The 15,157-nt window shown below is 44.0% G+C and overlaps 1 protein-coding gene across 1 annotated transcript in view; it reads left to right on the forward strand.

Moving 5' to 3' along the window:
* The window catches only part of LOC134060348 (sodium/potassium/calcium exchanger 2-like), a 63,457-nt gene extending 55,377 nt beyond the window's left edge, over window positions 1-8,080 (forward strand). Inside the window, exons 9-12 of the mRNA XM_062517027.1 lie at window positions 3,077-3,211; window positions 4,929-5,018; window positions 6,773-6,939; window positions 7,640-8,080. Coding sequence (XP_062373011.1) covers window positions 3,077-3,211; window positions 4,929-5,018; window positions 6,773-6,939; window positions 7,640-7,889 — 642 coding nt within the window. The 3' untranslated portion in view covers window positions 7,890-8,080. The remainder of the gene's footprint in view (window positions 1-3,076; window positions 3,212-4,928; window positions 5,019-6,772; window positions 6,940-7,639) is intronic.
* Window positions 8,081-15,157: the final 7,077 nt, after the last annotated feature.

A 15,157-nucleotide genomic window follows, 5' to 3' on the forward strand; every position in this document is an offset into this window, starting at 1 on the left:
ATATCTAAATATAGAAATTGTATCGTGGCTCGAGGGTTTGTTTTATTTGTTTATGTGTTTATGCTCTGATCTCTTACATGTCGTTTATCTCTGTCGTTGACGCATGTATCGGTTCGAGTGAGTCAGTAGCCACGCCGCCACTCGCTAACCGAATTAGCTGCGTTCCCGGTTTAGCTCACATGAAATATGTATGAGCCCATGAAGCACCTCCGATGGTACCGCTCACTCTCACGCATGTCTGCTTGTCTTTCATATGAGAGGGTGGGGGGTGGGGATGGGGGTGGGGTGAACCAACAGCCTTTATGACTCATGCCCCTGTTACCGCGCCAACAGAGCTCATTTGGAATTCGGAGTGAACGCTGACGCTAAAACTCTGGAATGGGAGTTGAAAGCTGTCTTTGGATCTCAAGTCCCCCTCGCTTTCTGCCTTGCATACTGCACACAGTCTTTTGCATTTTTCTACTTATCTGCTCTCTGATTCACTCCCACGCATTCTCTCTTCACTTTGTTGACTTTCTTTGGAGGTCTCATTCTGTTCTTGCCTCCGTCGTCTCCCCTGTTTCTTATGGGCATGCTCATTGAAAATGGATTTCATGACTTCTTTGTGGCCTGGCTCTGGTTACAGTCTCACAGTACATGGGAAAATGCTAACACCATGATAAAGTATTACCAGTTCAGATTATATTGAAATCTGCTGCTATGATTTACTAATTCAAGGATGAAACTGAACATACACAAATTATTTCCATAACACGGTTCCTCTTTGACACACAAGGATGACATGAATTAAACAGAAAACAACATATATGTGACATTATTGATTGATTGGCCATTGGAGAGTCGCTAGCTGTACAATTAATTGCAGCCTTTGCAATTTGCTCCTTGCATTAGTTCAAATTGCGATTTCAATTAATCTTTCAACCCTAGTCCACAGGCATACTCAGACACACACTTTCGGAAAACATATGCACACACACACACACACACACACACACACAGACACACACAGACACACACACACACACACACACACACACACACACACACACACACACACACACACACACACACAGCACTCAAAAACAAGAGATGAGGTACCCTCTACCACCCCCCCACCCCCACCCCCACCCCCGTGACAAAAGGAAAGTAACGAGAGCATCACAGACAAAAGGTGAAGAAGAGGAAGAAGGGAAAAAGAAGAGGAATGAGAAAGAGAGAAGAGAGAGAGATACAAGAAGAGGGGGGTTGGGGATAAAGGAAGGGAAATGTCACCTCTCCCTGTGGACTGCAGAGCTTCTGTGGCTTCCTGTCTGCTGGCCACCCAGGGCTCTGCCTGCCACTGAACCCCCAGGGGAAGCTCCCCTCTGGGGCCCAGGTGGGGAGAGGAGGTCCCATACCTGCTGGAGGTCTCCACACATCTTTGTGTGCTTGTTGTCCAGAAATTCATATTAATAAACTACACACACACTGTGTGTGTGTGTGTGTGTGTGTGTGTGTGTGTGCGTGTGTGTGTGTGTGTGTGTGTGTGTGTGTGTGTGTGTGTGTGTGTGTGTGTGTGTGTGTGTGTGTGTGTCTGTCTGTCTGTCTGTACTGTGTATGTGCTTATGAGTGAGAGAAAGAAAGCGAGAGCAAGAGATCGACAGAGAGACAGTAGAGGTGCAAGCAGACAGCCAGACATACAGTACAGTACAGGTCAGAACACTGCTGCTCTTTCCTCTCCTCTCCTCTTCTCTTCCTGTCTTTTTCTCCTCCTCTTCTCTCCAATCTCTATGACCCTCTGTCCCAGCGGAACCCTGGCCTCTCCTCATCGGAACCCTCATCCCATCGGAACCCTTGGCCTCTGTTCCGAGTGGATGTGTTCTGCCTCCCTAAGGGGTTCCCTGAAGGCCTGGTGCCTGCTCTGCATTTTGCATCAGCGGAGCCTGTCTCAACATGCTCTAAGCCTTCCTCAGGGGCTTCATCACACACCTCTAATTGGAGAGGGCCAGGGTTTTGTGTGTGTGTGTGTCTATGTGTGTGTGTGTGTGTGTGTGTGTGTGTGTGTGTGTGTGTGTGAGCCAGAGTCCAGTGATCACCCCAAATCAACTCTTCCCCTGACTAGTGCCCCCCCCCCAAACACACACACACACTGACTCCCAAGATTGGAATGGACTAATATGAAAGGGGGGGGGGGGTGATAGAAAGAAGGGACACAGAAAAAAGGAAGAGTGAGAGTAAAGGAAGGCAGCAGACAGGAAAGAGAGCCCTGATGCCGTCATCATCATCATCATCATCATCATCATAGTCATCTTCGTTCTCATCATCCTCTTCCACCGCCCCATCGCCACATGCCTCATCGCAGCCGTCAGGCTGTGCACCCCCCCCCCCCCCCCCCCCCAGCAACCCCCCACCCCTGTCGTGATCTCCCATCATGCCTCAGTCAGGACGGAAGGCAGCGAGGAGTCAGTGATGATGAAGAAATGGAGTGACGGCGGAGGGAAGGCGAGGCTCAAGGGCTAGATGACTCTCGAGGCCGGGCAGAACCAGAAGAATCGCGCCAGAACTTAAGGCAGCAAAATGCAACATTTGGTCTTCGTCTCTTGTCACTTCTCAACAGACTGTGCCCCTGTAGCCTAGTTGTTCAGTCTATCGGACTGCCCTGCCCTTTGGAAGATGACCCTAAGGGCTAAACATTGTGTCAAAACGTGATGAATCGGGTCACTTCATCGTCTGCTCCACTGACTTTACATAGTCCAGTACCAATGGCTCTAAGTTGCAAAGACAGCGCTGCCATGTCATTTTCGCTATTGTATCGTACGTAAAAAGAGTTTGATATGTTGTTGGTTAAAAAAATATATGTTGCTTTAAGGGGCTGCTGGGTTGTCGCCTGTAGAGTAATAGAGAGCATATGTACCCAACACTGAAAACATTTGAACACTATCACACACACTAACTCAAACTCAAAGTAAAGTCATCCCTAACTTAATGCTACATTGAGCCTTGGCCCTGATTGCAGTTCATTCTCTCCTTCTCTCTCTCTCTCTCTCTCTCTCTCTCTCTCTCTCTCTTTGTGTGTGTGTGTGTGTGTGTGTTCTAGGGTGAGGATGAGGAAGAAGATGATCAGCCTCTGAGCCTGGCATGGCCCGAGACTAACCGCAAGCGCGCGGCGTACCTGTTCATCATCCCCATCGTATTTGTGCTCTGGATGACACTACCTGATGTCAGAAAACAGGTGAGTGAGAAGGAGGAGGAGGAGGTGGTACTGGTGGATTGGGATCATTGGTGGAAGTTACAGGCCTGTTGATTGATCTGGTGATTGGTTGGTTGGTTGATTGATTTATTGATTTATTGATCGACTCACTGACTGATTGATTCATTGATCGATCATCCTAAAACTCAGGAGTAAAACTCTTCAATGCCAGTGTTATCAAATATTTCGTTTTGCAAATGACTTAGGCTTAGCATTCTGGTTGGTGTTACAGCTGTGGACAGCGAGCATGTTTGGGGCAGCAGTTAACAGCTAGCATGTTTGGAGCACAGGCATCCCAACCTGCAAAAAGTCATTTCAGGGAGGTATCCTCCCCCCGCGCAAAAAAAAAAAAAAAAAGAGGAAGACAAGGCAATAATACAGGCTATAGCCCAATGCACGTCTAATCATGTAAGAATATGTAGATTACTTTATGGGCTGCTTATACTAGGCTATTAATGTAAACGGCTTTTATTCTTATTCCATTGCAACTTTAAACAGGTCTAAGGAGTTTGTTGTTTTCATGTAGCCCTGGCAACTAGCCGGCCTGAATACTTGAACCGGCACTTGAAATGAAACCATTGATACGGTTCGGGAGAAGAGATATAATCCCGCCCACACTGGAAATTGATTGGTTGACTTACGGAAACATGCCAATCAGGATGCTTCATGAGAGACACACGCACACTATCACACACATGTACAGTCTCTCGCTCTGCCTCTCTGTCGTGTGCGCGCTACACAGATGCTGTGCGCGGTTTTGAGCACAGTCTGTGTCGTGTGTGCGCGATCTTGCCCGCTCGCTCTAGATTCCGGGAGATTTTAAGTAATTTGCGGGCATCAGTGAGTCGCTATTAATATGCGGGAGACTCCCGGAACTTCCGGGAGACTTGGGATGTCTGGGAGCAGCAGTGAACATTCTGCATTTTTTGGGTAGTAGTGAACAGCTATGTTTGGGGTAGAAGTGAACCGCCAGCATGTGTGGAGCAGCAGTGAATAGCCAGCATGTTTGGGGTAGTAGTGAACAGCTAGTATGTTTGTGGTAGTAGTGAACAGCTAGTATGTTTGGGGTAGTAGTGAACAGCTAGTATGTTTGTGGTAGTAGTGAACAGCTAGTATGTTTGGGGTAGTAGTGAACAGCTAGTATGTTTGTGGTAGTAGTGAACCGCCAGCATGTTTGTGGTAGTAGTGAACAGCTAGTATGTTTGGGGTAGTACTGAACAATTAGCATGTTAGGAGCAGCAGTTAACAACATGCTGGGGCAACAGTGAACCTTGCACAGCTCTATGGCTGTAGCCTACCCACTGACAGGCAGTCATGACTACCTCCCTTTGTGTTCGCTATGGGAACCAAATCAACAGAGGATCATTCCCTCGTCTCTAATTATTAATGCTTGATTTGATCCCCGTACGATGTTTTGATTCAAGTCTATCCTGACTCGGACTAGCCTTGGGTGACTCAAGGATGATCCAGATCACTCAGAGGAGTTACAGGAGTTGACGTAACGTTGAGTCGGATGTGTATGTGCTCAGAGGTCACTGACTGTACTGTAAGGAGTCCCTCATTAACAGTTGTGAGTCATCTCATGATATTTGTCTTCCCTCTCTTTCTCTCTCCCTCTCCCTTTCTCTCCCTATGCCTTCCTCATACTCCCTCTCTTCAATTCTCTCTTGTCTTTCTCTTCTCTGTCTGTTTTCTACAGAGCTCTAAAAAGTTCTTCCCGATCACGTTTCTTGGATCGATCTGCTGGATCGCTGGCTTCTCCTATCTCATGGTGTGGTGGGCCCACCAGGTGAGTTGCTACGCCAAAGACAAAATGAGTAAAAAAATCACTGCTTTCAAGGTTTATATATTTAGAAGACTTCTAAACCTTATGTTCAGGTAACAGAAGTCAACATTAGATACTGTAAGTGGAGAGACATAGCCTGGCTGACGCGACCACATCTCAATGAGACGTGGTCTGGCAACCAAACGTTCATTTTCTCATTTTTGAAAAAATGCCCAGATCCGTTCATTGGCCGCCACGGATGTCTATCAAATCCATCTGTGCATAGTTCACCATTGTCTTGCTTCCCCCCCTGTTCTGTGATTGGTCCCCTATCTCAGGCAAACATTAGGGCGGTAGTTTCCAGGCTGCCTTTGCAGTGTGAATGAAATTGCGTGCAAAACAGTATGGGAACACCCAGGCTAGGAGAGACAAGTAGTTAAAGTGAAGTATTTAAGGGTTAGTACGTAGTACCAGGGGTGAAAGTAGGCCATTAAGGTTTAGAACTGTGTAGGCCTACCACTAAAAGACTCAGTGGTGGTACACAGTTCTGGAAATAGAGGAGAACAGCTGCTTACCAAAACCAAAACCAGTTGCAAATGCACCATATGTTGTACCCAGGAGTAAGAAGTAAGAAAACACAGTAAAATCACCACTCTCATTTGCGAAGAAATGAATAATAACTTCTACCAAAAATTTCAACTGTGTGAAATACTTGCGTACATTCATTACTGTTCACTACTGGAAGATATTACTAAAGATATTACAACTACAGATATGCCCCAGGTTCTGTCATGTGGTGCAACTCCACAGAATTCGGGGAAAGGGATTAGCAAGATTTGTTGTTTCTGTCCATTTGTTTACTTGTTTATTTATCTGAGTCTCGGAGTTTGCACGGACCTCTCTAGCCCTTGGCTCTCGTTAGCCTGCATGGTTTCAGCAGATGCTTCACTCGGTGGGCACTCGGCCGGATCCCAACCACGGAGGCTAAAACCTGGATTAGCGGCTTTAATCTGACTCCATTACCTTGCAAATTTCACCCCACGCAATCACTGCATAAAAGAAGACAAAATAAACAAAGCATGAATAAATATATAAACAAGTACACAGTTACACAAGTAAAGGTTGGAATGAATATGTAAATACAGTAAAAAGTATTTTTTTATTAAAAGTTTGGTCAGTTACCAACTGCAGGTTGGCGTGACGGTTACTCAGAGATGGGCAGTATAGTGGAGTTGTAGAGGTTCTGATAGCCTGTGACCAGGACTTAGCATGTGCTCAGAGATGGGCAGTATAGTGGAGTTGTAGAGATTCTGATAGCCTGTGACCAGGACTTAACATGTACTCAGAGATGGGGAGTATAGTGGAGTTGTAGAGATTCTGATAGCCTGTGACCAGGAAAAAATATTGGTGTTGACTGTGGAATTTTTTATGCTTGTTTGTTCCAAAAAGTCTTTTTATTTACAACAAAGTAATTGTTACATAGCTTATCTGACAAATACATTAAAATGCAGACTGTATATTTCAAGGTAAAGAGCACAAAAAAGTTTCATGCAACATTTACTGTAGGTAGCAAGGTCAAAAAATTGCATGCTCCCAGTCAGCCACACCTCCACCAGGTCAGCTTCCTATTTAATGGCCTTTTGATGAACATTTACATTTTCAAACATTTACATTTGAATTTACATTTGACATATTAGCACCCACGCATAACATTTGGAGTGATCAAATTTATACCACTCCTCTGCCGTTGGTTTTTCATTCCCTGCTTTTGTGTCCAGGTGGGCGAGACGTTTGGAATTACAGAGGAAATCATGGGGTTGACCATCCTGGCCGCCGGGACCTCCATCCCCGACCTCATCACCAGCGTCATCGTGGCGCGGAAGGGACTGGGGGACATGGCTGTGTCCAGCTCCGTGGGGTCAAACATCTTCGACATTACCGTGGGGTATGCTACCTGCATTATCTTCCTCATTATCATTAACATCATCATAATGATCTTATGACGCATCAAAATCACCTCCATCATACATAGGTAGGATACACCTGGTCAAATATTACTCCAATACAAGTGAAAGTTGCAATGTCAGCATTTTACTTGAATTGAAATACAGAAGTACTTGCTTTTAAAAATACTTTTAAGTATTATACTTGTACTTAAAAGTATTCAAAAGCATTTGTCCTTTTTAATGTGTTGCAATGTAATGTTTATTTGGTCAACAATTGGATGTACATTGCATTATTGCATTTAAAAAATCACTTCAAACGAGGACGTCATGCTCATATTTCAAATGTAGTGGAGTCAAAAGTACAATATTTGCCTTTCAAATGTGATGGGGTATGAGTCACAAGTTTCCAAAAACATTGATACTCAAGTATGAGTTTTGAGTATCTGCACCTCCGGTGCACAACACAAAAACACTGATGTGGCTTTCAAGAGAGGAAATTCTTAAATTGTTCACCATTAACTTACATTATTATTTTTCTTTGTCACTGTTCTGTTCTTCTCTCTCTCTCTCTCTCTCTCTCGTGCTCTGTTTCTTCCACCCCCTGTCAACTCCCATATCTCTCTCTCTCTCTCTCTCTCCCTCTCTCTCTCTCTCTCTCTCTCTCTCTGGCTCTGCTTCTCCTCCGTCGTCGTCTCCCAGGTTACCGTTCCCGTGGCTGCTGTTCTCGTTCATCCACAACATGGAGCCGGTGAAGGTGAGCAGCAACGGGCTCTTCTGCGCCATCGTGCTGCTCTTCATCATGCTCCTCTTCGTCATCATCTCCATCGCCGCCTGCAAGTGGAAGATGAGCAAGCTGCTCGGCTTCATCATGTTCCTGCTCTACATCGTCTTCCTGGTGGTCAGCGTCATGCTCGAGGACCAGGTCATCAGCTGCCCGGTGTCCGTCTGAGTGGAGGACACACACACACACACACACACACACACACACACACACACACACATACACACAGAGAGACACTCATACATACACAGACACAGACACAGACACAGACACAGACACAGACACACACACACACACACACACACACACACACACACACACACAGACACACAGACACACAGACACACACACACACACACACACACACACACACACACACACACACATACACATACACGCACATACACGCACACTAGGGTGCATCAAAAAATAAAAATTTTGAATTTTGATATGGCTGGGTGCTAATAGTGTTCCAATATAGGTAGAAACAACACATGCAAAATATTTTTCCAGTACATGATGATTTAGGGGTGCCACCACACATCTGTTTTTGGTGGATAAAGTGGCTGTGGTTCTCAATGGTCGCCATGGCGACCTGAGGTAAAAAATGCTATAGCTCATTATTATAGCTTATTATTACATTACTACTATCATATCTTTAGTTGTGTCTTTGTATACTTATTTATCACAAGTCATTTAAGTCATATTTATAGGTATTTGGTGCTCATTACATCTAGCTAACGTTAACTAGCAACAGTTTGCTAACCACACCACCTCCATTGTGCATCCTACACTGGGACAGCAAGTTAACACCGATGCTCAGCAATATGTGCCAGTTGGAGGAGCGTCCTGCTGTACAGTTGAAGTTGGAGATACAGAGAGGCTGAAACTGCTTGGTATCCTGGCGTATTAGAAGCAGACCAATGAGTCATGCCCAATGATCATTGCCTGGTTGACATGCAAGTTGCTGCAGGACTGGTGCTGCATTGACCAGGTTTTCAACATGGCATTTGACACCACCGTGTCAAACACCGGCCATCTCACTGCAGCCTGCATTGCCATACAGCTCTCAAGCGCCGACCACTTCTTTGGTCTGGGTGCCGGCACCACATGTGTCAGTATCACCCCATGTGTATACCAATAAAGTAAATTAAACTTAATATCCCTGCTGGAAAAAAACGCCTGACCAGCATAAGATGGTTTGCTGGTTAACCAGCTTGTCAACCAGCTTGTTTGACCACCCTATGATGGTTGACCAGCTAGTGACCAAAACTCTTGTGAAAACATACCTTCAGCTGGTTTACCCAGCTTATGATGGTACAGTTATTTAGGCAGCCCTGCTGAAAAAAACAGCTACAGTAGAAGCCAGCTTATGCTGGTAGCTGGTTTTAGCTAGACCTTCTTCCAGCTATTACTGGTCTTTGCTGGTGTAGCTGGTTAGGCCACCAGCTAGACATGCTGGCGAGACCATCTGAGGAAGCTGGTCGTGCTGGTATGACCAGCCTGTCATGTGGGATACAGCTGGTTTAAGATGGTCATGCTGGTGACCAGCCTGCCAAGCTTGACAGAGATGGTCAAGCTGGTTTTCTAGAATGACCAACATAAGCTGGCATGGCCAGTAAAAACCAGCAATGTAGACCAGCAACACCAATTAAAATGACCAGCTTGAGGTGGTGGTACGACAATCAAAACCAGCTGAATTTCCATCGTAAGATGGGTAAACCAGCTAAAGGTATAATCCCTGCTGAAAAAAACAGCAAGAAACCAGCTTAGGCTGGTAGCTGGTTTTAGCTGGTCTTTGCTGGTCTTTGCCCAAAACACAGTTATTATTGCTGGTCTTTGCTGGTGTAGCTGGTTAGGCCACCAGCTAGACATGCTGGCGTGACCATCTGAGGAAGCTGGTCGTGCTGGTGTGACCAGCCTGTCGTTTGGGATACAGCTGGTTTGAGATGGTCATGCTGGTGACCAGCCTGTCAAGCTTGACAAAGATGGTCAAGCTGGTTTTCTAGAATAACCAACATAAGCTGGCGTGGCCAGTAAAAACCAGCAATGTAGACCAGCAACACCAACTAAAATGACCAGCTTAAGGTGGTACGACAATCAAAACCAGCTGAATTACCATCATAAGCTGGGTAAACCAGCTGAAGGTGTGTTTTCGCGAGAGTTTTGCTGGTCTAGCTGGTTAACCATCAAAGGGTGGTCAAATAAGCTGGTTAACAAGCTGGTCAACCAGCAAACCACCTTTAGCTGGTCAGGCTGTTTTTTTCAGCAGGGATGGTTTTCGCAAGAGTTTTGCTGGTCTAGCTGGTCAACCATCATTGGTCAAACAAGCTGGTTAACAAGCTGGTCAACCAGCAAACCACCTTAAGCTGTCAGGCTGGTTTTTTTCAGCAGGGCAGAATGACCATCTTACACCAGCTGTGTCCCACACGACAGGCTGGTCACACCTGCACGACCAGTCACGCCAGCATGTCTACCTGGTGGTCTGACCAGCTACACCAGCAATAGCTGGAAGAAGCAAAAAACAGCTAAAACCAGCTACCAGCATTAGCTGGTTTCCTGCTGGGTTTTTTTTTCAGTTGGGATGTGTGTCCGACATCCATCACTGCTTCACAAAATTCAGGATAAGGCCATGTGAACAGGTCCCATTGACTTCCATTCATTTTGTCCATAGGACATTCATTCCAAATGAATAGAGACTCTTCAAAGTTGAATTCTGAGAAATGCCCAAGTTGTAAAAGCAGACAACTTTTACTTTGATAACCCTACAGAACATGTTACTGTATAAAAGTTCACTCTATTCATCAACATTTCCAGGTCAACCTTTTGCCAATTAGACGAAAATTGCACATTTTTCGAAATTTCGCCAAAGTTCATGTGTTAGGTGGCACCCCTAAATATCAATGAAATTCCTTAAAACTTTGCAAAAGTCACTTTTTTCTTGATTGGAACAAAATGCAATGCCAGCCAAAATGATATTTTTAAATTAAAATTTCCCATTCAAATTTGATGCACCCTAACGCACACGCACACGCACACGCACACACACACACACACACTCACACACACACACACACACACACACACACACAGAGACACACTCCAATCATATTGTAAGGCAACAAATACACACACATAAACGCATGCACGTGCGCGCGCACACACTAACACAAACATGCACACACACCTCTCCTCCACTCATATTGTAAGACAGTACACACATGTACAAACACATCGACCCCTGAAGTGAAGACCTCACCTCCCCATCTCCCAACTCCTAACAGCGCTCCCTTCCTGAGCAAAAGAGAAGCCGTTTTGGAGGGGAGTGCACTTGGGAGGGGATGGGTGTTTGTTTGTTTGTTTTGTATTCATTTCTTTCTCTTTTTTTTTGGACTGGAAGGGGATTTAAAAATGTTTGGTTTCCACAACATAATTTATTTATTTGTGTGTGTATTTATTTATTTATTTATTTATTTATTGACTTAAATGTTTTTTTAATATACAATTTCTGAAAGACGGTACAGGGCAGGGCATGATTGGCCTGACCTCAGAACAAAGGTCACAGATGCTTTAGGAGAGATTGGGGATCGCAAAAACCGAAAAAAGAAGGAAGTATTTCGTGAGAATGTTCATTGTATGCATCTGTCTATGTGTCAATGTGTGTGTGTATGTGTGCGCGAGCGTGTGTCTGTGTGTGTGTGTTTGTGCGCGTGTGTGCGTGTGCGTGTGTGTGTGTGTGTGTGTGTGTGCGTGTGCGTGTGTGTGTGTGTGTGTGTGCATGAAGATGATATGAAGAAAAACATTCAGAGAGAATTAGTTGTTTATTTGTTTGTTAGCCCCCCTTTCATCCATACACGAGATGCCATGACTGAGTCCTGATATGAGCAAAAGATATCTGGAAAATTCCCTCTTTCTTCTCACGGCACGATCTCACTTGTGCAGACCTGGCAGTGTGGCCAACCCCCTCAGGCCAGGCTGCGGTCAAGTTGAGCCAGCAAGCCACCATCTTGACCCTGGGAGGAATCTCCTGGCTACAAGCATCCTCTCTCCTCCATTCTGCTCCTGCTCCAACTGGATTATTTTTTCTTTCTTTTTTTTTGTCTGAATACAGAACAATTTTTTGACCAGCCCTTTGACCAGCAGTGGCCAACTGGGTTCTTTTTTTGTTGTTGTTGTTGTTACCCCGCTGCAGTAAGAGAGATTTAGTGGACGGTCGGTCCGGTCCTCCGGAGTAGTGGACCTGGCTGTAGCGGTGTGTGTTGACTCACAAGGCCCAGGACTTGGTGTCGCTCCGTTCGCAAGGTACTCTGTGCACGACGATGGACACGAAGGCCTCTGTCTTCGCCTGCTGAGAGTACATCCCTTTAACCAAAGGACGTGAGGATCCCTGAAAGGGTTAAACGGACCAGTCTTTGGCAAAAATCATCGCTGTGTTTGCGTGAAGCCTGTTCCTGGATCCAACCCTCCATGTTACCCATCCTTGACATTTCATTGCCATCGCAATGTTAGTGTCAGTGACATTTTTTTTGTCTATAGCCCCAACCCACGTACCTTTTTTATTTTTTATTGTGCGTTACTCTCATAGGTGATAGCCTAAATGTAGACGTTTCCGTGTAATTGCTGTAGTTGGTAGATGATGATACAATCAACTGCACACTAACTGCCATAACATATTCCTATGCTTAATAACTGCACACCTTGTGGTGATGATCAATGCATCAAACTCAGACTAACTCCACATGATTGAGGAAAAAAAGAATAAAAGAAACTTAGTGTAGCCTCGGGGAGAAAAAAAAGATATAATTACTAACCCGCGATATTATTCAGTGTTGACGTTAAAAAAAAATGAATAAAAGGTCCAGCATGCGTAGACACAAATAGGGTAGACACAACAATAGATAGGTCCGTGTCCAAAATAAAACAATGCGCTTGTAGATCAATTTGTCTGACATCTCAAAGTAGTCGCTAACACTGTTTTGGGCACTCAATGTATTCACATGGGGTCAGGGTGTGGAGTTCCACTGGAAGGTAAAACAAGCAAGCGGACATCCAATTGAAAACGGCACACTCATAAATGGACTAAAATGAGGAAGAGAAGGAATAAAAATAGACACTCACTCCCTTACAAGGCTAAAGGCCTGGGAATTCTGTGTCCCCCATCTAGGAGTATGACTCCTCCTCCTGTGCCCATTGGATGCAAAAAAAGGGTGTTCACTAAATTTCTTTTAAATGTCTACAGATATATGTAACCCATATTGAGCAGTTATCAAACTTGTGTTTTTTTTTTTTTCAAAGAAGGAACGAAAGGTGCTTCAGTTTGCATGGGAGTGATATGTATAAACCAGCACTATTAGCAGTGGGTATAATCTATAAAAATATAACAGGTGACAGTGGTATTTTTGCAATAATTAAAAAATAAAAATAATCCTGTATCCATTACGTCACTACATACTGAAGCACCAGAGCCAAACAAGCCTTCACCTCTTTACTCTACAGGAGTCATCATGTTCTGCAGCTCATAGCTTACAGTAAGATTCATCATTAATAGAACATTGTTTGCCTAACTGTCTGTCCCAACATAAGCCAAATAAATGAAGACACACACACACACACACACACACACACACACACACACACACACACACACACACACACACACACAGAGAGAGATTACACACACACACACACACAGATACAGTATATATACACACACACAGATATACACAGACACAGACACACACACGAGCTGAGCATTGCACTTTGCCTCTGGAGAAACTGGCTGCACACTATAATGTCCCCACCCTCTCTCATAAGATAGCCGCTGACTCTGGAACTCCTCTGTCTTTGTTTGGACCAGGTATAGCTCATTTTGGCCCTGGTCTAGCTCAGTTTGGTCCTATATGGACCTGCTCTAGCTCAATTTGGTCCTGGTCAGTGTCGGATCTGTTCCAGCGTCTGGGTCTTTCTAGGCTACAGTTCTCAGTACCATTGTGCAAGCAGACTGTGATAAACTGAGAGACCATGGATGTTTTGTTTTTGCTTGGTTCTGTTTGTTTTGATGAATTGTAAATGTGCCCAAATATAGGAGAGCTGAACAGGAGGGACATGCCTGCACAACTGGTGTTTTATATGCATTTCATAAGGGAGGTATATATTTTTTTCCTATTTGTTTTGTAAATAATAAATAAGAAGTGTCATGAAAATGTCAGAGAGCGCTACAGGAGGAAGCACAGATTATCACATCTGAGATTATTGCTGACAGTGTGGGTCTGCTCCACATTTGGCTCCAAGATGTGTTCAAAGTAGCAGACAAAGGCAAATGGATGTGAGTGTTTGAAATAGTTTTTTTCTTGTCTTGCTTTGAGTTCACTGCTAACTTACACAAACTACTCTAAGGAGGTAGTTCTCTGTGAACAAACAGCGATGAACATGAAAATGAACAATTTGGAATGTTTTACTCAAAAACATTCAAATTGAAAAGTTCAAAGAAACCGGTCCGTCTCCGCCTGGAACATTTGCCTCTGTTTTTAGCTGATGCGAAGGCCCCTCTGATCAGGCCTTTGTTAATGCCAGTTGGTCAGCATAATGTGGTTATTATGTGTTGTAAAAACAACCCCTGCACCTTCATCTGTCCTTGCCTGTTTCTGCTTTGGTATTTCATTGATTTAATTTTTTTTTCCTTTTGGAATCGAAGGGACATTGTGTACAGTGACTAATGAAATGAACCCTTAAGCATTCTGGACATCATCTGTAGTCTATGAGGATTCTTGCATGCTCAAATGAACTTCTATGCCACTTTGATAATCATTTCATTTACTTATGGGAGGGCTTTAGAACCTTTTTGCCTGTTGGAAATCTTCTGAGAATTTTTTTTTTTTTTTTTTTTTTTTACTGATGTATTTTTGTTGTTAATTTTCCTAGCAGTAATTTGCTTGGTCATTCTTTTCTGTCTTGCTGTCATGTATGAAGTAGCAAATTATTTTCATCACAGATATTGGCTTAACCATCAACTACAATCTATATCAGAATAGATTTTCTTCTTCTTCTTCTTCTTCTTCTTCTGCTTCTTTTTCTTCTTCTACCTATCCTCCTATTCCTCATCGTTTATTTCATCAGACGAGTAAAATTTATATATTTTCAGAATTCATGAATTCTAAAGAGCCTGATATTTATTTTCTTTCTGGACACTGAACCTTTCTTAATCATACTTCATTTTCAACCATGTTTTAATCTCCACTTCAAAAGCTGAGATTTCTCATAAGCACTTTCCCACCTCCTTATGACAATTTATCTTTTCTTCTGTCTATTAGCTCACAGACAACTTCTCTCTTTCAATCTCTTTCTCTCTTCTGTGTATTAGCTCACAAACAACTACTCTCTTTCAATCTCTATTCTGCTTCTTGATCTTCCGCTTTCTGTCATACAGACACTTTAAT

Source organism: Sardina pilchardus, chromosome 16 (genome assembly GCF_963854185.1).
Source record: "Sardina pilchardus chromosome 16, fSarPil1.1, whole genome shotgun sequence".
Taxonomy (NCBI): Eukaryota; Metazoa; Chordata; class Actinopteri; order Clupeiformes; family Clupeidae; genus Sardina; species Sardina pilchardus.